The 22,489-nt window shown below is 41.2% G+C and overlaps 4 protein-coding genes across 8 annotated transcripts in view; 2 read left to right on the top strand and 2 right to left on the bottom strand.

Annotated features, from left to right (window-relative positions):
- Nucleotides 1-5,387: 5,387 nt before the first annotated feature.
- LOC143462535 (alpha-(1,3)-fucosyltransferase 7-like) lies at nucleotides 5,388-7,928 on the top strand. The gene is made up of 5 exons (XM_076960741.1): nucleotides 5,388-5,645; nucleotides 5,820-5,969; nucleotides 6,083-6,268; nucleotides 6,634-6,868; nucleotides 7,116-7,928. Exons 1-5 carry the CDS (start codon nucleotides 5,512-5,514, stop codon nucleotides 7,845-7,847), a joined length of 1,437 nt encoding a protein of 478 aa, XP_076816856.1. The 5' UTR covers nucleotides 5,388-5,511; the 3' UTR covers nucleotides 7,848-7,928.
- A 606-nt stretch (nucleotides 7,929-8,534) lies between these two features.
- On the bottom strand, nucleotides 8,535-9,686 carry LOC143461874 (putative E3 ubiquitin-protein ligase HERC1). The gene is made up of 2 exons (XM_076959786.1): nucleotides 9,465-9,686; nucleotides 8,535-9,330 (listed from the first exon to the last, which is right to left on the bottom strand). Exons 1-2 carry the CDS (start codon nucleotides 9,669-9,671, stop codon nucleotides 9,145-9,147), a joined length of 393 nt encoding a protein of 130 aa, XP_076815901.1. The 5' UTR covers nucleotides 9,672-9,686; the 3' UTR covers nucleotides 8,535-9,144.
- A 196-nt stretch (nucleotides 9,687-9,882) lies between these two features.
- Nucleotides 9,883-13,893, top strand: LOC143461873 (alpha-(1,3)-fucosyltransferase 7-like). The gene is made up of 5 exons (XM_076959785.1): nucleotides 9,883-11,274; nucleotides 11,452-11,601; nucleotides 11,715-11,900; nucleotides 12,261-12,495; nucleotides 12,744-13,893. Exons 1-5 carry the CDS (start codon nucleotides 11,141-11,143, stop codon nucleotides 13,473-13,475), a joined length of 1,437 nt encoding a protein of 478 aa, XP_076815900.1. The 5' UTR covers nucleotides 9,883-11,140; the 3' UTR covers nucleotides 13,476-13,893.
- A 267-nt stretch (nucleotides 13,894-14,160) lies between these two features.
- Nucleotides 14,161-22,489, bottom strand: part of LOC143461870 (putative E3 ubiquitin-protein ligase HERC1) — a 36,834-nt gene continuing 28,505 nt past the window's right edge. For 4 of the 5 annotated variants that reach the window (XM_076959778.1, XM_076959780.1, XM_076959781.1 and 1 more), the window contains 20 exons: nucleotides 22,143-22,298; nucleotides 21,850-21,975; nucleotides 21,586-21,747; nucleotides 21,169-21,360; nucleotides 20,914-21,052; nucleotides 20,501-20,682; nucleotides 19,912-20,067; nucleotides 19,433-19,658; nucleotides 19,102-19,271; nucleotides 18,628-18,909; nucleotides 18,286-18,403; nucleotides 18,079-18,185; nucleotides 17,846-17,968; nucleotides 17,378-17,454; nucleotides 17,066-17,205; nucleotides 16,310-16,422; nucleotides 15,971-16,123; nucleotides 15,675-15,808; nucleotides 15,091-15,262; nucleotides 14,161-14,956 (listed from right to left, as the gene is read on the bottom strand). In XM_076959778.1, the coding sequence (XP_076815893.1) occupies nucleotides 14,771-14,956; nucleotides 15,091-15,262; nucleotides 15,675-15,808; nucleotides 15,971-16,123; nucleotides 16,310-16,422; nucleotides 17,066-17,205; nucleotides 17,378-17,454; nucleotides 17,846-17,968; nucleotides 18,079-18,185; nucleotides 18,286-18,403; nucleotides 18,628-18,909; nucleotides 19,102-19,271; nucleotides 19,433-19,658; nucleotides 19,912-20,067; nucleotides 20,501-20,682; nucleotides 20,914-21,052; nucleotides 21,169-21,360; nucleotides 21,586-21,747; nucleotides 21,850-21,975; nucleotides 22,143-22,298 (3,114 nt within the window). In that variant the 3' untranslated portion in view covers nucleotides 14,161-14,770. The remainder of the gene's footprint in view (nucleotides 14,957-15,090; nucleotides 15,263-15,674; nucleotides 15,809-15,970; nucleotides 16,124-16,309; nucleotides 16,423-17,065; nucleotides 17,206-17,377; nucleotides 17,455-17,845; nucleotides 17,969-18,078; nucleotides 18,186-18,285; nucleotides 18,404-18,627; nucleotides 18,910-19,101; nucleotides 19,272-19,432; nucleotides 19,659-19,911; nucleotides 20,068-20,500; nucleotides 20,683-20,913; nucleotides 21,053-21,168; nucleotides 21,361-21,585; nucleotides 21,748-21,849; nucleotides 21,976-22,142; nucleotides 22,299-22,489) is intronic. The other variant, XM_076959779.1, reaches the window with a different exon arrangement.

Here is a 22,489-nt window from a genome sequence, read left to right as displayed (position 1 = left end):
AGACTGTCATCAATCATCCATTACTTTCTGAAGGTCACTGAGCTAGGCAAAGTTCTCTAGAATGTATCATTTAGTTGTACACCAACTTTCGTGCGTTAACTTGATGATCTGATGACTACGATAGACCGACCTTTTTCTCGATATTTTTCTGGGTTAGTCGGATAGAAAAAATATAGTCAATTGATAAGCTGCTGTTTTTTATAAAGCCGCCTTTGAGATTCGGGGTAAAAATGGTCTGCTAGGATTTATAAACACGCACACTGTAAACTCTGGGAAACCTTTAAAGGGGTTGGGTGGGGTATGTTTTGTGTCCATCTAGTGGAACCCTAAAAATCTCTATCACTTAATGGCGCCATAAATATTTTTACCGGATCAGCTGTCTGGGTATCGAATAACTTTGCCAACAACGCTCAGCAAAGAGATATCTCTGCAGTTGTTACAATAAATTGCTTCTTTTGTTACGATCTCTGCGTCTCTTATGCTTTGGTGTTCGAGCACTTGCACAGGACCGAGTAAAGAAGTACGTGGAACGATATTTTTGATCATTTCAGGTGATCAACCGGGATGCCGTCGAAACCAGCTAGGGGCTTTCCAAAAACTGATGTGGCGAAGTTTTTCGAAGTTTTTCAGCAGCTCGATAGTTGACAATTTTTCAAGCTCGAGCATCGGTGGAAAACTTAAATTATGTTTTGCCTGGCGCCTTTTCGATGATATCTTCTAGGGATGCAAATACAGTTGTTTTTTTAAGACTCTGGTAAAGAGGTACTAAATTTCCGGTGTTCGATTCTTGTTCGATTTCATCACAGTGGTTATTTCAGAATTAATTGCAAAACCACGTGACACTTTTTGTGGAGTTTTTCTTGCCGTGCTCAAACATCGGTCTGTTTTCTCAATGCTCAGTCCAATCCGCCTACTCCCCTGTTAGAGATAATAATGTGCAGTTGTCTTGCTATCGATGGCAGCTTGGAGCGCATTTTAGTTTTCTATGATCCAGTTACTTTCTGAGACTTCAGTCAGTCAACAACTTGACAAGGTTGGTAAATAGACATATATTATGTAGAGGGGAAAGGCATTGCTGGTAGTCAAGATGCGTTCAGAGACAGGTAGCCTACAGGTGTGCCAAGTGAAGCCGACGTCTTGGATTAAGCTCGTGGCCACATTGGTAGAAACTAGCTGGCAGGATTGGGTCTAGCCCTGCTAACCCAAACAGATAGCGAGTAGGTACCTCGGTACGCTCTAGTGAACTAAAAATATTTATCAATTATTAGCGCCAAAAATATTTTACCTGCGCTACCCTAGCTGGGTATCGAACCTACTACCGCCATGCCAGCAGGCAAATTTTATCCAAACCCGCTACACGCAGGAATATATTTTGCATTGAAATTCAAATATATATCTTTCAACATCAACCAAATAAGAAAAAACGCTAATCTTTCCACCAATCCTCCCATTGCTCTCCATCCGGGGAGGATCCACGGTTCTACCTCCTATTTGGTGGTTTTAGACCATGGACCAGATGTCGACCTCACTGTATTGCCTTCTATTCTGCCATGGCCCGGGATCGAACCTTGAACCTCTAGCACCGAGTGCAGTGTCGAAGCACACGAGCTATGAAGTTGCACACGTATATGATGTGGTGTAACAAATATAACTAACAATGATGCATCAGTTGTTAAATTTTGAAAAGGGAAAAACACAGGTCATATATGGCTCCACAGAGACCTGAACTCGGTAACTTTTGCTCCGATTTCTGTGATAAACGTCGCAAGCTACATATTCTCTGGCCTAATGGACATGTGTTAGCACACATACCATCATCACATCAAAAGAAAAAAAAGAAGTTGAAGTTTGTGAGGAGTCAAAGCCAGAACCTTATCACCGATGTCAATGACGGAAAGCGCGATCATTTCTATGAGGTATGCCTTGCGTATAACCTTGCTTGCTCTGCGTATAACCCTTTGTTCGTCAGGGTGGCCGACTAACCGTTCATTTCAACTCACGGTCGATTCAACTCTGGAACTCAACCAACGTACGATGAAACCAAGGATAATTGAGTCCAAGGTTTCAATCCACACATGTTGGTTGGTTCATCCTGAGTTTAATTGTTCCAGGTTTAATCTTCCTCGACTGTCCAGAACTGGAATTGACTTGAAACCGTTCGTCAGTTTGATAACACTGAGATAAAAGGATAACTGACTCCGACCTGGTTTGAACACGAAATCTTCTTATCTGGAGTCCCACGCGCTACTGCTGAGCCACGGAGACGTCATGTTAACAAACGTTCTAGCAAGATAAATGATAACGTTAAAGGTTATCATTGTAATAATTTCACACATTATGTCGTGATGGCAGAAAGCTAAGTTTATACGATCATGTTAAATACATATTTTCACTTTGATTTTCAAATTTATATGCTTTGGAATAGAAGAGCTACATACGATCGCCATTATTCCACTCTATAGCTCGTGTCCCCGGTCTGGCAGGCGCCTCAGTTACAAATATTGTCAACCGGCGTACTTTATACTTGTGGTCGTGGACTAGGTTGTTTACGTTTTGTTCAAGCATAAGTGGCTTAAGGGATTAACGCCGGGAATCGAACCTGGGACCTCTAGCACCAAGGGCAGAGTCGAGTCACACGAGCTACGAACAGATCATGAAAACAATGTGGTGTAACGTATTTAAACAACGACGTTGCATCAGTTGTTAAGTTTGGAAAAAGAAATTTTTGAGTAAAAGTTAACCACCTCAGGGCTTTGAAGCATATAATTCACTCTGAGTTCCGCGACTCTCTGGCCTGAACCCGCGACTTGTAGATTGTCATCCTCCGATTTTTCCACTGCGCCATGACAATTGTTATGATTGTGTGCACGTTTTTGAAACCAAATTGTTACAATCCCGCCGAAGGGTTCTTCAAGAAAAGAATGATGAGGTTGGAAAAGGTTTCGAACCTGCAAACTCTAGGAGGTTGTACGGGAACTTACAGCATTATCCAATGTTGATAACTTGGTATCATAGAATTGGTAAATTATTCTAGCATCAAGTCTTGTTCAGTATCTAAACTTTGACAATTGTACATTGGTATCGTTCGCCAGATTATATTCTTTTTTTGATTTCATTTATATGCTTGGCTTTGGCTGGCTCCCGATTTTCGTCATCCGATTTTTCCACTGCGTCTTGAATTCCACACCCCTAACCCCGAGCATTTTCACCTTACTGGTTAGGGATTTGTGCGTTTTTGCCGGACAGCAGGTGGCTGGGCAAGGGTTTGAACCTGCGAGCTCTGGTGAGGTGGTGCGGAAAACGTACAAAGGGATTTTGCCGCATTAACCGATGTTGACATCTTGTTTTCAAACTTTACCTACTGTACATTGCTTTGGTCAGGCAGAATATGTAGGTTACAAATTATTTATCTACTTCGCCTTTAGACAAGATAATGGCGAATCACGCTGAAACGCATGGGCTCATGGGCTTGGCTCAATGGCTGAGGTACTGGGTTCGATTCCAACCCAAATCGCTCATGTTTCGTGGAAGGCTGTCCAAGATACCTGGTCATAGCAGGTGAGATTGAATTAGTTATGCTTTCATTCTGACCAACTCGTTGGTAGTATAGTCGAGCGCATAGTAATAAAATAATATATGTTAATCGCTCCTCGCCAATCTTAATTCTATAAGCATGCTGACAACTTCACGCGCTCCATTTCAACGGTCCAGTGTTCATCACCAAAATATCAGGTTTTTAACATCTTATAATACTTAAGACTTTATCTGAGCTTTTGGGTTGTTTCAAATAAAAGGTTATTTACTGACGCGCCTCGACAAGCGTCTTCCAAGTGGGGCGATCATCACCAGGAAGAAGTCCTCAAGGGCAGCGGAGCAACGCGTCCTGATGAAGTTACAAAGCATACAGACGCACACGGTAAAGAATTGCGCGACAGCGTGAGAGCATTCAGAAGAAAGCGTCAAGCACGCGAATGAAGCAATGCACAGCGGTAAGAAAAATAGATTTTAACTCATATAAACAAACGGTGCACGCACACAATATAACACAAGCTTAATAACAGTTTACGGAGTAATAGGAATAAAAACAAACTGTACACAGCAACAAACAACCTACCCCGCCACACAAACAAGGTGATACAATACCACACGTGCAAAAACATCCCGTGACAGAAGCAATTGACCAATAGACATAACAATGAAGGGGATCACGTCAATTAACCGTGAACAAATTAACCGGCGACTATTGGTCTTGATCAACTGACCAGCAACAAATTGGCCGGCGACACAAATCAACCGCTATGCATTTTGTGAACCGTGACCTGCTTGCTAACCATGTGTTTCCAGTTTCTTTGTGTTATATCTAGTCTAAGGGGTCTGAACTAAGGGGTCTAAGGGGTCAGTTGGTTCTCGGTCAATTTACGTCACGGTCAGTTGTCCCCGGTTAGTTTGTTCGCGGTCAATTTCACACGGTTAATTGTCGTAGAACCACAATGAAGCTTTAACAAAGTGATGTTGGATGCGGCAGCTATTGTTGTGTTGAAACAGGATGGAAGCATGCATGAGAACAACCTAGTTCGATATTGTAATAAACGGAGGTGTATGTAGCGTTGCAACTGAATATTCGAACTTGTAACAAATGCTCTTACTTTATTGTACTCCTGTAGACAGTTTCTGCCTGGGCAATACTTTAGAGTTTTTCGCGACAGTAAGTCGGGACGGAAACGTTTAAAGTAGTTTTAGAGCTTGGTTGAAAGTACAGCAGAAAAAAGATTCAGGCAATCTAACTTTATCGCCGAAAAAAAAGTAACGCAATCATCTACAATCCCACGACAGTAGATACTTAGAATATAACCACAGTGGCGACCTAAACAGCCTCTGTCTTTTTATCTTTGATCATGTAAAGATTTTCAGATATTTCAGAGTGAACAGACATTTCCTCATAGTTAATAACTTTCTCACGCTTCGAACGACTTGTAGCGTTTTAGCAGCTCAGTTGACCGCCCTCTTGTTACCACCGTGTCGCTTTCCTTGGTAAAGTTACGTCACAAGTTACCGTAATTAAACGCTCGTTTAATTTTGCATTAATTGTCGAAAGATTAAATTTGCTTCGATTTTAAAACGCTTGGGTAGTGTTGCCTGCCGACTCCTAGCTAAGTCCAAACCCATAAATTTGAAGGGGCCTGGTTTAAATCTTAATTTAAAGACGTCATTCTTTTAAACGTGTTCGCTTCTTTGAGGTCGAAGGCAGGATGGTTTTAAAAGCATGATTGACAAGCCCTTGTGGCCGACCGTTCTACATCATTAAATTAAACCATTAAATTAGACTTCTGTACTTGATTGTTAAGCCCTCCTATAAGGCCACTGACAACAGCAGGTTGGCAGAGAAGTTCTACAGTCTAGCTCTTCGGCAAGACGATGTATACTTGTAGTTGACAATAACTTTGTCATTTGTTTTATCGAATTCCTGTACAAAGCCAGATTTGAAGCAACTTAAACTCTTCGGACGTTGGAATGCGCAAAATTGTGCGAAAGAGAACTCTAGTAAAATGGTCTTTTTTAATTGTCTCATTTATTTTTTTGCTTTATTTATCTTGCCTGCTGGTCCTTCAGGTTCAAAAAGGAACAAAGCTAAAAGTGGCCGCCGGGTGAGGATGAATATCTAGGCCTACAAAGTAAATTAAATAGCCTAATTGAAACTGAACTTATACAAACTTGCAAGATACAATAAAATGAATAAAATATTTTCATATCATGGTCAAAGGTAAGTTGCGGGAAACATAATTAAGTGAAATGAATAAACCTGTTACGTCCCAATACAGATCTACCACGATCAACCATCTGTCGAAAAATGACAAGTCCCTTGTGACGACGCAACAGTCCCCTATGCGACAAGAACACAAGCGACGCAATACTTCGCTTAAAGAAACAAGCCTACCAACAAAGACACTGAAGCCGCTGATTGATAAGAAGTATGAGACCGGTTTGGAATATTAAAATAGAAAGAGTGCTATAATTTCCATAGTGGTCATCCTATTTTATTCTGTTTCGGTGACGAAAAAATTAGCTAAAAAGTTTTCTGTAGAAACCGTACCTTGATACTGTTTTGGAACCATCCGTGGGGTGTAGCGAGCATGGGGTTCAAGGAAGGTTACAACATGGGAGGTTGCGTGGCCACCAACAATCGGAAATTACTTCCGCAAGCTGGCGCAGTTGTATTTCATTTCACAAACTTAGCCATGGAACGAGATAGACCATGGATGCATTACAGGTTGGTTTAAAGCCTGACCCAGGCTACACGCAGTCCCACATAGAGTCTATCAAACCGATAGCTACTGAATTTTTATGCACATGCGAAGAAAATAAGTCTTTGAAATAACATTTCACTTTACACATTTGAACACTTGGGCCCTAGGATTCTTTGTCGCAAAAAAATGTCGATTTTAAACAAATGAAATAACAATAACGTTTCTACCACGAGGATCAAGCTTGGACCGATACGGTCTTATTCGCCCAACCCTTAAAAATCAAAGATACTTATAAACAAGCTTCGCTGCAGTTATGCCTCCTATCATGCGTTCGCCATGCACTAAAGCCAGGCCACGATCCTTGGTATAAAAAGATCTTATCTTTCAGGGACCCAAATCAGCTTTTTGTCTTCTACTCCCTGGAAAGCCCCTCCTGGGTGAAGAACGCGGAGGGGAGGTACGCGATGAGAGTGTACGGTAATGACTTCATCAATTGGACTTTCACTCATCGAAGGGACTCCGACGTTTTTTATCCTTATCCTGACTCGGCTGGTCTTAAGTCAATTATCGAGTCAGGAAAATCTTGGGTGGATCAAAAGCTGGCAAGGAAAAGGAAAATGGCGGTAAGTAGCCGCATGAGCAATTGTTTACACATCGACACGAAATTTAAGCCGCAATACGTTTAAATTACTTACATATACGATCACATTACTTTCAGCGTAAAATTCGTAAACACGTTCATACAACAGGTATTCCGGCAACACTTGTAAAAAAAATTGACCAACCAACACTAACAACGCTTTATCGTAAGGCATTAACGTACAGTATAGCGTCCATAAAGAGATCTTTAATACTTTAGACGTTTTTTAGATTTGGGTGGTCAGTAACTGCAATACCATCTATGGGACTCGAATGCGATTGGTTTATATTAATGCCCTGGTCAATGCTGGCTTGTCCGTAGATCGTTACGGACGATGCTTCAATAATAAATTGCAGCTCCAGGCTAAAACTGAAGACCAACTTGACACCTACAAGTTTTATATGGCCTTTGAAAACACTAGATACTGTAAAGATTACGTCACAGAGAAATTCTGGAATAACTCTCTTCTACACGGAAGGGTACCGGTGGTTTGGGGAGCGTCAAAAAAGGATCTGACGGAGCTGGCTCCCACTGGTTCCTTTATCCACACCGATGACTTTGACTCGCCAACCTCCCTTGCTAAATACCTCAACTACCTTCACTCAAACGATACAGCGTACAGGGAGTATTTCAGGTGGATAGAAGAGCCAGATGAGCGCACTTTAAAACTTGCCGAGCTTTACGCAGAGACCGGTGACGTCAGACTTTGCCGCTTGATGCTCTCAAACCGGAAGCGCAAGTCGTACAGCGGAAATAGCTTTGACCGGTTCTATTACGACGAATCGTATGAATGTCTTCGTGGAGACTGTTTAGGCGCCAGAGCCATACCGCCGGCAGGAAAGCCAGTAGTAGCCGCCAAACTACCGATAAATAAGATTCGTCTTCCAGACCTTAAAGGATCATTACCCTTGTCAGGAAAAAGTTTTAAACATTTGACGGTTAAGCAGGAAATTGTTAAATAGCGCACATCACGGTAGATGTTGTCATTGTGTCTGTATCTCCGTTTAATATTTATCTCAAGACGTAAATGATATTTTTTTGAAAATTTTAGCTGTGTGTTGATGAGATTCTTCTCTACGTCACTCATTAGTAAGGTTTGCCACGCTTGAAAATTATGTTACGTCATGTGTCATTGTTCTACCGAGATAAGATTCGGTGGAAAAATACCGAAGTGAATACTTTTGATTGAGGTCCAACATCTTTAAAGACAAAAGGAATGTTAATGTTTTATTTTTCATAGCTTCTTTCGATCTTAATTTCAGACGAGTATTAGAAAAAAGCGAAGATACTTAAGTCTCAATGGAGCAGCCCTAATATATAGAGGCAATAAGTTTTTGTTTTCTCCGACAAACGTAAAGGACATTGCTGGGTTGTCTGTAGTGGACCCACTAGAAAGAAAAGGATGACACAATTTTCTTTCTGCAATTTTGCAGAATACATCGACTATAACCGTGGTTCCCGACCTGAGGTTAGCCATGAACGCTTCGATTCTTCATAAATAGCCTATGAAGTAACCAGTTTGAAGTTATGGGTACGCAAGTAGGAATATGGCAGGAACCGCCGTCCTATAAGATAAATTGATCCGTATTTGATATTTCTTTGTAAGCTCCACGCTGTGTTCAAGCTGGTCAAGGTAGAATTTGATAAAATTGTCTGAAATTTCACTTGTAATTCACAGCGGCCTTATTGAAATGAAACTGGAAAAGGTGCGGACGACACGTACACGAGGGTTAGTTAGCAGTCTAACTATTACACGGGAAAGCCGATGAAACTTAAGTTCTTTTACAAAGTGAATTACGAATGAAAGCTTTGCAATTTTTCGTGTGCAAAAAACAAACAAAAATACAAGAACGATAATTTTAAAATAATACTTCAAATTTGTGACAGAAATGAAACTGTGTTGTTGCATGCATATTTCCAACCTCAGCTTAGTGAGATTTAAATCGACTATTCCGGCAAGTTTGATATAATAATTTCAAAAGTTTACAAAGACAACAAACATGTGATCTACAAATACATTTGATTAGAAACTACTGACGAAAAGGCAGCCAATGACATCACAGTGTGCAAGGGTCATAGGTCAACCAAGCCTTCAACGAACGAACAACACTGGGGGTTAAAGGTTATAGACATAAAACGAAACTAATACAAGAAGGTAGAAAATAAAACAAACTTAGCTATCGTTTTAACGTAAAAATTACCAATATGAAAGGACAAAATTAAATTTTTCATTTTCTGGTGACGTCCAAAGTTACGACGTCACATATCCGGTTCGTTGGGAACGATGTCGTCAGCGTTACGTAAGAGCATATAGTTATCCATGTCAATGGAACGGCAATGACGTATGGCGTAACGTAATCTCTCCGCCATAGCCGCCTGACTGCTGTACGGTGGCAACCGCAGCTGGAAGAAGCAGGTCTGGCTGGTTGGAAGGCTGTCTATTGGCTAAAAAACGAAGAAGATCGTTACGTCATAATTTTAAACAGGTAAATTGAAGAAATTTTGGCGGAAAATCTACGGACTTGGAAGCAAGTGTGAGCAAATAATGTGGCATTGTGACGCAATAGCCGCAACTTTACCCGTTCTATCTTGAGGACTTGAAACCTCTGAGGAAGGTCGGCCGGCGACACTGGCAGTCTCGATCTTCCGGACACAAACTTGAGGAAGAGCACTCTCTCCTCCCGGTTAAACTCTTCCAGGGTCTGCCACATCCAAGTGATCAACTCGCTGTCTTCCGCCGTGTCGCGATACCTGGGTGGGATAAATCGCGTTAATCGGAGATCCATCTTTAATATTAAGATGGGGAGGACGCTATTTTTGCTTCTTGAACAGAAGATACATTGTGTCGCTGTTTTTGCAGTTTTTCGACAAAGTTGTCGGGTTCCCACGACAGTAGATACTTAGAATATAACCACAGTGGCGACCTAAACAGCCTCTGTCTTTTTATCTTTGATCATGTAAAGATTTTCAGATATTTCAGAGTGAACAGACATTTTCTCATAGTTAATAACTTTCTCACGCTTCGAACGACTTGTAGCGTTTTAGCAGCTCAGTTGACCGCCCTCTTGTTACCACCGTGTCGCTTTCCTTGGTAAAGTTACGTCACAAGTTACCGTAATTAAACGCTCGTTGGTAAAGACGGGAACATAGTTTGGTACAAAACAATGCTCTAAGTATTTACGTATTTATGCTTTAAGTATTTATTTCCTCTTAATACCGCCTGCGCGTGAATTCTGGAATTCGGCAAACAACTTAACCCTATCTACACCAGGTGTGGATTCTCCTGCACACAGTCACAGTAGAACGTGGGGTACAGTAGCATTGTTTGGTGTAGAAACTTGAAATTTGTTTACTTTTCCTAAAAAATGTTCAGCTATCGGTCCATGTTCATTTTATGAAGTTGGATTTTGTAATTTTTGATATATTGTCATATTTTCATAATTTTGCTCTCTCCACATTGAGGCGAATCGTTTTCGTTTACTCATTTACGCACCACTAACTCGACTAACTATTCTCTTGTCTTCTCTTCTCGCGGTCTGCTGGTTTTCCGCACAAAAGTGGCGCGGCGTAACAAGAAAAACTTCTAGAAATGTATCACTTGTAGACATACTTAATTTACACTAAATGCACTTTCTTTAATTTTACAATTATGATGTATACAGGAAGCCAGATTTTTTTGCTACTAACATGTAAAAATCCGATCAGTTTACGACGTATAGTTTTCGAGTAATTAACGATTGAAAATGTGTGTGCAGGGTCGGCCACACTTAGTGAAAATAGTAAAGTCGCGAGCCCGGTTTGGATAGGGTTAAAGGAAAGACTAATTTTGCTTCGATTTTAAAACGCTTGGGTAGTGTTGCCTGTCGACTAACCCAAACCCATCACTTTGAAGGGGCCTGGTTTAAATCTTAGATGAAAGACGCCATTCTTTTAAACGTGTTCGCATCGTTAAGGTCGAAGGCAAGATGGTTTTAAAAGCATGATTGACAGGTCCTTGTGGTCGATCGTTCTACTTCATTAAATTAAACCATTGATAACTTCTTGCGCGTGCTTTTTCATTAAACTTCTGTACTTGATTGTTAAGCTCTCCTATAAGGCCACCGACAACAGCAGGCTGGCAGAGAAGTTCTAGAGCCTAGCTCTTCGGCAAGCGATGTATAGCCTACTTGTAGTTGAGAATAACTTTTTTATTTGTCTTTATCGAATTCCTGTACAAAGCTAGATTTGAAGCAACTTAAACTCTTCGGACGTTGGAATGCGCAAAATTGTGCGAAAGAGAACTCTAGTAAAATGGTCTTTTTTAATTGTCTCATTTTTGTTTATGCTTTATTTGTCTTGCCTGCTGGTCCTTCAGGTTCAAAAAGGAACAAAGCTAAAGGTGGCCTCGGGGTGAGGAGATATATGTAGGCCTGTAAAGTAAATTAAATAGCCTAATTGAAACTGAACTTATACAAACTTAAGATACAATAAAAGATGAATAAAATATTTTCTAATCGTAGTCTAAGGAAAGTTGCGGGAAACATAATAATTAAGTGAACTGAATAAACCTGTTACGTCCCGATACAGATCTACCACAATCAACCATCTGTCCAAAGATGAAAAGTCCATTGTGACGAAACAACAGTCCCCTATGCAACAAGAACACAAGCGACGCAATACTTCGCTTAAAGAAACAAGCTTACCAACAAAGACACTGGAGCCACTGATTGATAAGAAGTATGAGACCTGTTTGGAATATTAAAATAGAAAGAGTGCTATAAATTCCATAACGGTTAACCTATTTTATTCTGTTTCGGTGACGAAAAAATCAGCTAAAAAGTTTTCTGTAGAAACCGTACCTTGATACTGTTTTGGAACCATCCGTGGGGTGTAGCGAGCATGGGGTTCAAGGAAGGTTACAACATGGGAGGTTGCGTGGCCACCAACAATCGGAAGTTACTTCCACAAGCTGGCGCAGTTGTCTTTCATTTCACAAACTTACCCATGGAACGAGATAGACCATGGATGCATTACAGGTTGGTTTAAAGCCTGATTAGGCTACGCCGTGCCACATAGAGTCTATCAAACCGATAGCTACGGAATTTTTATACACATGTGAAGAAAATAAGTCTTTGAAATAACATTTCACTTTACACATCTGAACACTTGGGCCCTAGGATTCTTTGTCGCAAAAAATGTCGATTTTAAACAAATGAAATAACAATAACGTTTCTACCACGAGAATCAAGCTTGGACCAATACGGTCTTATTCGCCCAACCCTTAAAAATCAAAGATACTCATAAACAAGCTTCGCTGCAGTTATGCGTCCTATCATGCGTTCGCCACTAATTAAGCCAGGCCACGATCCTTGGTATAAAAAGGTTTAAACGTTCAGGGACCCAAATCAACTTTTTGTCTTCTACTCCCTGGAAAGCCCCTCCTGGGTGAAGAACGCGGAGGGGAGGCACGCGATGAGGGTCTACGGTAATGACTTCATCAATTGGACTTTCACTCATCGAAGGGACTCTGACGTTTTTTATCCTTATCCTGACTCGGCAGGGCTCAAGTCTATTATCGAGTCCGGAAAATCTTGGGTGGATCAAAAGCTGGCAAGGAAAAGGAAAATGGCGGTAAGTAGCCGCATGAACAATTGTTTACACATCGAGACGAAATTTAAGCCGCAATACGTTTAAATTACTTACATATACGATCACATTACTTTCAGCGTAAAATTCGTAAACACGTTCATACAACAGGTATTCGGGCAACACTTGTAAAAAAAAATTGACAAACCAACACTAACAACGCTTTATCGTAAGGCATTAACGTACAGTATAGCGTCCATAAAGAGATCTTTAATACTTTAGACGTTTTTTAGATTTGGGTGGTCAGTAACTGCAATACCATCTATGGGACTCGAATGCGATTGGTTTATATTAATGCCCTGGTCAATGCTGGCTTGTCCGTAGATCGTTACGGACGATGCTTCAATAATAAATTGCAGCTCCAGGCTAAAACTGAAGACCAACTTGACACCTACAAGTTTTATATGGCCTTTGAAAACACTAGATACTGTAAAGATTACGTCACAGAGAAATTCTGGAATAACTCTCTTCTACACGGAAGGGTACCGGTGGTTTGGGGAGCGTCAAAAAGGGATCTGACGGAGCTGGCTCCCACTGGTTCCTTTATCCACACCGATGACTTTGACTCGCCAACCTCCCTTGCTAAATACCTCAACTATCTTCACTCAAACGATACAGCGTACAGGGAGTATTTCAGGTGGATAGAAGAGCCAGATGAGCGCACTTTAAAACTTGCCGAGCTTTACGCAGAGACCGGTGACGTCAGACTTTGCCGCTTGATGCTCTCAAACCGGAAGCGCAAGTCGTACAGCGGAAATAGCTTTGACCGGTTCTATTACGACGAATCGTATGAATGTCTTCGGGAAGACTGTTTAGGCGCCAGAGCCATACCGCCGGCAGGAAAGCCAGTAGTAGCCGCCAAACTACCGATAAATAAGATTCGTCTTCCAGACTTTAAAAGATTATTCCCGTTGTTAGGAAAAAGTTTTAAAAATTTGACGATTAAGCAGGAAATTGTTAAATAGCGCACATCACGGTAGATGTTGTCATTGTGTCTGTATCACCGTTTATTTCAAGACGTAAATGATATTTTTTTGATGATTTTTTGCTGTGTGTTGATGAGATTCTTCTCTACGTCACTCATTAGTAAGGTGCACCACGCTTGAAAATTGTATGTTACGTCATGTGTCATTGTTTTACCGAGATAAGAATTGGTGGGAAAATACCGAAGTGCATACTTTTGATTGAGGTCCAACATCTTCAAAGACAAAACGAATGTTAATGTTTTATTTTTCATAGCTTCTTTCGATCTTAATTTCAGACGAGTATTAGAAAAAAGCGAAGAAACTTAAACCACAACGGAGCAGCCCTAATATCTAGTGGCAATAACTTTTTGTTTTTTCCGACAAACGTAAAGGACACTGCTGGGTTGTCTATAGTGGATCCACTTGGAAAGAAAAGGATGACACAATTTTCTTTCTGCAATTTTGCAGAATACGTCGACTATAACCGTGGTTCCCGACCTGAGGTTCGCCATGAACGCTTCAATTCTTCATAAATAGCCTATTAAATAACCAGTTTGAAGTTAGGGGTACGCAAGTGGGAATATGGCAGGAACCGCCATCCTATGAGATGAATTGATCCGTATTTGATATTTCTTTGTAAGCTCCAGGCTGTGTTCAAGCTGGTTAAGGTAGAATTTGATAAAAATTGTCTGAAGTTTCACTTGTAATTCACAGCGGCGTTATTGAAATGAAACTGGAAAAGGTGCGGACGACACGTACACGAGGGTTAGTTAGCAGTCTGACTATTACACGGGAAAGCCGATGAAACTAAAGTTCTTTTACAAAGTGAATTACGAATGAAAGCTTTGCAATTTTTCGTGTGCAAAAAACAAACAAAAATACAAGAACGATAATTTTAAAATAATACTTCAAATTTGTGACAGAAATGAAACTGTGCTGTTGCATGCATATTTCCAACCTCAGCTTAGTGAGATTTAAATCGACTATTCCGGCAAGTTTGATATAATAATTTCAAAAGTTTACAAAGACAACAAACATGTGATCTACAAATACATTTGATTAGAAACTACTGACGAAAAGGCAGCCAATGACATCACAGTGTGCAAGGGTCATAGGTCAACCAAGCCTTCAACGAACGAACAACACTGGGGGTTAAAGGTTATAGACATAAAACGAAACTAATACAAGAAGGTAGAAAATAAAGCAAACTTAGCTATCGTTTTAACGTAAAAATTACCAATATGAAAGGACAAAATTAAATTTTTCATTTTCTGGTGACGTCCAAACTTACGACGTCACATATCCGGTTCGTTGGGAACGATGTCGTCAGCGTTACGTAAGAGCATATAGTTATCCATGTCAATGGAACGGCAATGACGTATGGCGTAACGTAATCTCTCCGCCATAGCCGCCTGACTGCTGTACGGTGGCAACCGCAGCTGGAAGAAGCAGGTCTGGCTGGTTGGAAGGCTATCTATTGGCTAAAAAACGAAGAAGATCGTTACGTCATAATTTTAAACAGGTAAATTGAAGAAATTTTGGCGGAAAATCTACGGACTTGGAAGCAAGTGTGAGCAAATAAAGCGGCATTGTGACGCAATAGCCGCAACTTTACCCGTTCTATCTTGAGGACTTGAAACCTCTGAGGAAGGTCGGCCGGCGACACTGGCAGTCTTGATCTTCCGGACACAAACTTGAGGAAGAGCACTCTCTCCTCCCGGTTAAACTCTTCCAGGGTCTGCCACATCCAAGTGATCAACTCGCTGTCTTCCGCCGTGTCGCGATACCTGGGTGGGATAAATCGCGTTAATCGGAGATCCATCTTTAATATTAAGATGAGGAGGATCTTAACGCCGTTTTTGCTTCTTGAACAGAAGATACATTGAGTCGCTGTTTTGCGGTTTTTCGACAAAGTTGTCGAGTCCAAGTTCATTTTTCTTTCTTGTCTTTGCGTCAATCGTTGTATGGCCGTTAATTTTAACAGCCGCTTCCATTTCAACAACGAAATAGCGAGATGTGTCAAACGAATATCAACTTAACGTCGCCATGTCTTAAACCCAATCTACGTCACCAATATCTAACACTAACCTACAGTCGTTATTGACGAGAGCGTTAGCATAACTCGTCATGTTGACAGATACAACCAATAGCGGGCAAAGTATTTATTTCTTAAAGAACGCAACATCACACCCACTGTACCTTGCATTGGTCTTAAGTACACTGAAGTCAATATAAGGCATCCCACACACCAACTGCTCCAACCTGGACGCTGTCAGCAGCGAGAATAGGGGTATCGGCACGATACGGGAAATCCCCTCTCTTACCCACTGAATCTTTGTTGATAAAAGTGTCACGTGTAAGAAACAATAGTTGAAACGATTTTGGGCAAAATAAATTGCCAATAAGTTTAAGAAGGGAAATTTTGGAAATAGTAATGAAAAAAGTATTAGCTTAGCGCCATAAAATTATTCAATGAATCCTAAATATTGTTCTACCTGTCTGTCCATTTCATGTCGTCGAAATTCCAGTGCCTGGTCAGCGTACTGGTTCCTATTCGAGAATGTCAGGGGGATGCCGTCACCGCCAACTACGACTGACACGAAACTTCCGTCCCAGCTCTGTGCTTTGAAGGTTTCCAGAGGAATGATCTGGTGAAAAAAAATGACATTTTGTTTGATGAAGTTTTCATGTAAACTTGCTCAGAGATCCGGTACTTGTGAGTTTATCATAGGAGCAAAATGTTTATCAGTAAGATCCCTTATATCGTATTACTTGTTGCAACAACATTTGTAAGTCAAGTTTACAAACTTTTATTGTGAAATCTCGTAACTCACTTCATTAAAGTTTGTTTCGTCAACTCCGGCAGAATGAATATCCCGGAGAGCGTGAAGCATTTGCACGAACAGTTCGTCAGTTTCCTCGATATCACCAGCACTGGCGCGCATTCCTTAAAGAAAGAGAAATATTTAGTTTTAAGTTTTTGAAATCGACGCTGTGGGACAAAAAGGAAACAATCTTATTGTTGTCTTTGTGTATAAGAAAGGGTCAGTTACTAGGAGGAGCCGTCAAACGCCCAGAATTCAGATTTAACATATTGAACTCTTACAAAAGAGTTACAACTGGTCAGACCCAGCAGAGGGTGGTATGGTTGGTGTGGTTTTAAAAATCCCCCAACTAGCGACTTTGCTAAAAATTGGTAAAATAGATGATTCCTGACCAAAATATTTAATCTTGATATGGATGCCAGCTCGAGATTTTGAGAACTCCATGCGGGATTTTTGAATGACGTGGTGTATGTTGTTTTTTTAAATCAACAAGCAATTAGGACTTTTTTGGTGTTTGACGCTCCCTTAAAGTCGCATAATACGAACGATTTTAGTAATTTAGGTGGTAACTATCGCGAACGCCAAACTAAGTAGAAATTTTGAAGAACGAAATATCACTCAAAAACTTAAATTAATTGAACAGGAAATAAGTCGTGCGAGCGATTCAACAAGTGAAATACAGAGGAAGAAAAGATATAATTGTTAAATCTTTAATTTGCGTTATAAGCAACATGCGTGTTGTGGCCGACACGTGCATTTATTTACCTGCAAGGAGTTTCCACACAATCGGGGCCAGGTGTAGGTCGAGAGGTTTCTTTGTTCGAATTGCAACTCCGAGCAAAATGCCCAGGAAGCGAAAAGCTTGTGCGCCATCTACCGTCGCCAACGCGGGATTCAACAAAAACCTGAAAAATCGAAAATCACAACAAGATAATCGGTTATTACTTCTATATTTCGACGCTTCCTGTTCCTAAGAATTTGAAATGCGTGTGCAGATATTTTCCAGTTCTTGAGCGACAGACAAGCGCACACGACAAAAATTACAAAATAACGGGGTCAAGTTTTTGTGACTCTGACCTGTCTCTGTATTGACCCGTCTCCGATGTCGCGTTTGGCGTCGGAATAAGAAGATTCACAGTTCCGTTTTGAAGTTCCTGAACGTTCACAGAACAATAAATTTCAATCTAAATACTCACATCTTGAAAATGAACATTCTCTCATTGCGCAGCTGATTAAGTTAATGGTCACTGAACGGTGTCAACTCAATATATAGTAAAAATAAGATGCAGAATATTTCATGGCGCTCTTGGGTGAACTTTTATTCGTATTTTCTCGACACTTGTTATTTACTTTCGCAAGCAATCCAACAAGCAGCTTGCTTCATCAGGTGTACTAAGACATCGAGTACTAACTGCTAAGATGAAGCTTGCGTCGAGAAAATTAAAATAGAAGTTAACTCAAGATTGCTGACATGTATTCTGCAATTTTTGAGTTTGACAACCAGGTGCCAGGTGTGAGACCAGGTTCTGTTCCCGACTTTCTCACCTGGCACATCTCGGTGATGGTGTCATCAAACACTCCTCCTGCGTCGTCCGCTCCTTCTCCGACCAACTTGATCTTCCAAGCTCGCGCTGGAAGACGAAGGTCCTCCGCATTTTGCTTCAAGATCTTCAAGGAAGAGGAAAATGTTCAACAACGGAGGATTTAAATAAAAAGGAAGAAAAGTTGAATGCAACGATGGACTTTGAAAGATGAGATCGGAGTTATTTTGAACTCACCTGATGGGATATTTGTTGGAATATCGGGGCACATTTCTTCCCTCGAACCGACAATCGACGAACGGTTATCTGAGGCCCGTAGTTTTTTCCTTGTATCATGGTCTTGCCTAGTTTGGCGAAAACAAACTTTTTACAAAGCCACAATAACAAGTTTAACGAGTATAATAAAGAAAACAGAGCGAAATATACGAATAGCAACATTCTTACCCAAAGCTCTGACCAGGGGTAGACTGCAAACCCTTGGAAATAAGATTGGTCTGATCGCTCCGTTCAATAAACCGTAACTTCCGGCTGTGAATTTGCTGAAGAATTTGTCCGTACCGCCCTTGGTAGAAATATAGATGCCAACATTTTGCAAAAAAAACTTACATAATTCTGCTTTTTATTGCAAAAAAATCTCCAAGAGCTAGCTAAGTCAACAAGGAAATGTTCAGACAGAGCAACACTGAAAGTATCATATATCACCCATATAGAAAACAATATCGCTTATATATAAAATATGGTTTGATGAAATTTACTGCAAAGAGATAAAAAAATTTTGAATCTAACCGGTTTTAAGTTGATGAGCGGCCAAGAGCCGGAGACATATTCTGAGAATTTTTTGAGAACAGCCATCCTGGAGCGGACAGCTGGGACTGAGAGTTCGGAGAGGAGATCATACTCCTGCGGGATGTGGTCGGGCGTCCCAAGCTGATGCCCCCGTGTGCTTCCAGGTTCGGTTGTCCACGCGGCCGAGTGAGTTCTTCCAGCGGAAATCTGGCGGATGTTTTTGCCGGACAAGGCTTCAATAAGCTTCGGCTCTTGTACGGCGTTGGTGTGACCCAGGCCAAGCTGTTGGAAAGGAAACATGGAATCCGGTTATTTTGGAAAAAGAAAAAAGTGACTTTTCAATAATTTTATGCGAAAATTTTTCATTTTATAATTGATACAAGGAAAATTCAAAACATTAACTTAGAACACTGCGCAAATTATGAAGACTATTTACTAAACAGCAAGTAACGAAGTAACAACGCCACCGCATACCTGTCCATCTGCGTTTGAACCCCACACAAATACCAGCTGCTTTGCAGTGAGCGCTATCGTGTGCTCGCTCCCCACAGCGACATCAACCAGATTGTGGGTTGAGAGAGACCCCACCACATGAGGGCGGTGACTTCCAACTTGCCTGTTTTCCGGGTTGCCGCACATCCGGTCTGTTTGGGATTAAAATAACAACTGAATGCAAACTATCAATAATATCTATTAGTCTGCAAATATCCATTTAACCTCAAAGCGCTAAATCTGCTGAAACCTTTATTCAAACAACAGCCTGTTGCACAAAATACTGAGCGTCGTAATATCAGTCGTGTCTCACCTTGGCCGAACATGAACAACCTGCCGTCCCAAGTCAGAGCAGCAGAAAATTGCGCCCCGCAGCCTAACTTTTTGATCCCAACCCCGCAGAGTGCTTCTATTTTGGTCGGGGTCGACTTGGATGACGTATTACCGAGCCCCAGTTTGCCATAATCCCCGTCCCCGAAACCCCATATGACTAAGCCATCTTGTGACAGTGCAAGGGTGTGATTTAATCCACAGGCGACCTGCCAAATAGAAAATGAAACATTAAAATTAAAAATGATAGGTTTAACTTCCAGTAACATTATAAATACTTGTTACTTTTTTGAATACACTTTTACTTGTTATATACTTTTTATATACTTTTTTAAATCCTTTATTACTTTTTGAATACTGTTTCACTCTAAATTAACTTGCTACCATCAGCATTATAATGACATGAGCAACACAAACAGGTTCTTCCATCACGTTCAATCCACATGTTACAAGCTAACTTGCCTGTCCGATCTGGAAAGCTTCAAGTGCGACAACTTTTTCTGGAAGTTTCTTGTTGGTTGTATTTCCATGCCCAAGCCTTCCGTAGTCGCCATATCCGAAAGTAAAGAGCTTACCATCTGACGTCACTACAGCGGAATGCTTGAAGCCGCAGGCCACCTACGTAAAACATTGTGAGTGATTTTGTATGAAAGAAATGATGCTTAAAATAATTTAATGTTTAAGTGAAATAAAGTCAGGGTCCGATTGCAAACTAATAGGGCAGGACCTAGTCGACCCAGTGGTCGTTTGTCTGTTACTGGCCGCTGTTAGAATACCGACCCAGTGTTTGTGTACACGTTTATTAATATAATTTAGACTGGCGGAGTAGACTGAAAGCATTCACTTAGACGGCCAGCAGTGATGTTATAAGGATCTGTAGATTTCAACGATTATGCAAACAGTGAACATATCAGACTCCTGTAGCTGGACAACTTCCACTAAAGTGGAACTTATGAACAAAATGTCGTGGATGTCTAAGTGACGCAAGTGTACTTATTCCGGCCATAAGTAAAAATGTTAACGAAAGGAGAGAAAGTGAGAGAGTGGTTACCTGCGTCACTTCCTCTCCTCTTAGAGCTTCAATCTGCCGCGGTCTTCTCTGTCTGTCGCTGTTCCCGTGTCCCAGCTTTCCATAATCCCCATCACCCCATGAGAAGACTTCACCTGACTCCGTGAGAGCGATAGAGTGCCCGTCGCTACCGGCAGATGAGGCGAGTTGCTTCACAACGAAACCTGCCAAGATTTCGGGAATATTTTTGTTAAAAATCGGTCCGTTTTTTGCCAATTTTTTTGCCATTGTGCTAGCAGTCGTTTATCGTTGTGATATCGATAAAGTTGAAATTCGTGGAAATATTTACTTGTTTAATTAAACTCAAAAAAGATTGGTCTAGTTACTCCCGCAGGTAAACTGCTTCTTGCAAATATCACGCACACAAATATAAGGCAGTGTTACGTAATGACAACCTTGCAAAGAAGAAATGACAGTTAGCCGTGGAAGATCGTCAGAATTTCCATGGCCAAGTCGTCCGTAACTTCCCTCTCCGCACGAAAAGATACTGCCTGTTGTGGTCACCACGAAAGTACAATTCTGACCACAAACGATCTATGCAAATGTAAGAAGAAGGAGTTTAAACGTCACAACGGCTTATTAATTAATCAATAAGAATATTATTTTCTAAACCTTGCTTTAGTATAACTTTGGCATCAAATCGCACTTACACACTGGGCCGCTTGAAACGAGGGAGCCAGGCCAGGTTCCAGGCTGTCTTGTGGTGCGTCTGCCAGCTGTCCGTGACGTGACGCCCCAAAAAGATAAGCGTCACACTTGCCGCTCATCTGCCAGTCGTCTGGCCTCTCCTCAAGCCACTGAACAAGCTGCTCGTCCACAGATGGCGGCCACAGTGAATTGTCCTGTCGGTATAAAATGAAACATCTTGAGTTCCGTTGATAAGAAACTTGGGAAGATTGTCGTTACACATCTACTGCTGCCTAAAGCATCTCGAAAAAAGTAAAGTCAAAAAAGCAGAACCGTTTCACGAGAAAGTACGAAATGGTAAAAGTGGTAGAAACATGGATCGGCGCTGAAATAAATCACTAAATAATGAAGTAATCAGCGCAACGCAAACACCAAATTACCAGAGGGTCTTTGACTAACGAGACCTCAAGGGTTCGATCGCTGAAGAATTCCTTTTTCAATTTTGTGCGGTTCGTGAAGCTGCCTATTGCTTGGCACGTGACGTCAAGGTTGGATAGCCAGGACCAATCAGTGAAAGGCATTTTCGCCTGATCCCGTATCTGCTAAACGTTTGGTTAAAAATGAATGACGTAAGCAATATTTTCGCTTTTAACGGTTTTACGGCAAGTACAGTATAAGATGTTACGACGTGACGTCATAACGACCTTGTGATGAGGCGGGAGGTCAGAGGCGAAACAGAAAGTCTTGGAAAGGTCAAAGCCGACGCAGATGGCGGCAAGATTTTGCAGAAATGGGCTAAATGAAAGACGGTCGCCACTCATCAAGCCGACCTATAAAACAACGACAGTTATCGTTGTACGGACAAAGTATCAACAACAACATATAACAGCATCAATAACAGCATGATGTATTGTAAGAGATTTAAATCTTGGTCAGATCTGTCCTATGGTTCTAATAGCCCGATGTGGACGGTCAAGTTATTTTCACATCGGCTCACCTTCTCCAAGCCATGTTGGCTCTTCAATATCTGTGGCAGTCTCTCCAGGAGAGTTTTGAAACAAGTCAGCTGACTGAAATCGTCCAATGACAAGTGGAGAAGAGTCTGGCGCGCTTTGGCTACGATTTGGTTCTTTTGTATCCAACTGTCCGGGATCTGAAGCACACAACAAGTTTTATTCATCTGTGATATCGTAGCGTTAAGCTCACGGACAAACAAGCATTCCGTCGATAAAGACTAAATCAACTACAAGAAATTGGACCGCTGGGACCTGGCAAGGAACGACCGACTTTAAAGCAATTTCAATTTCAACTTTGTCGAGGACCAGAGTCCAGGACAGGACGAAA

Source organism: Clavelina lepadiformis, chromosome 6 (assembly GCF_947623445.1).
Source record: "Clavelina lepadiformis chromosome 6, kaClaLepa1.1, whole genome shotgun sequence".
NCBI classification, from domain to species: domain Eukaryota; kingdom Metazoa; phylum Chordata; class Ascidiacea; order Aplousobranchia; family Clavelinidae; genus Clavelina; species Clavelina lepadiformis.
Note: the sequence above shows the minus strand (reverse complement) of the source record. Positions and strands in the feature narration are given on the sequence as shown.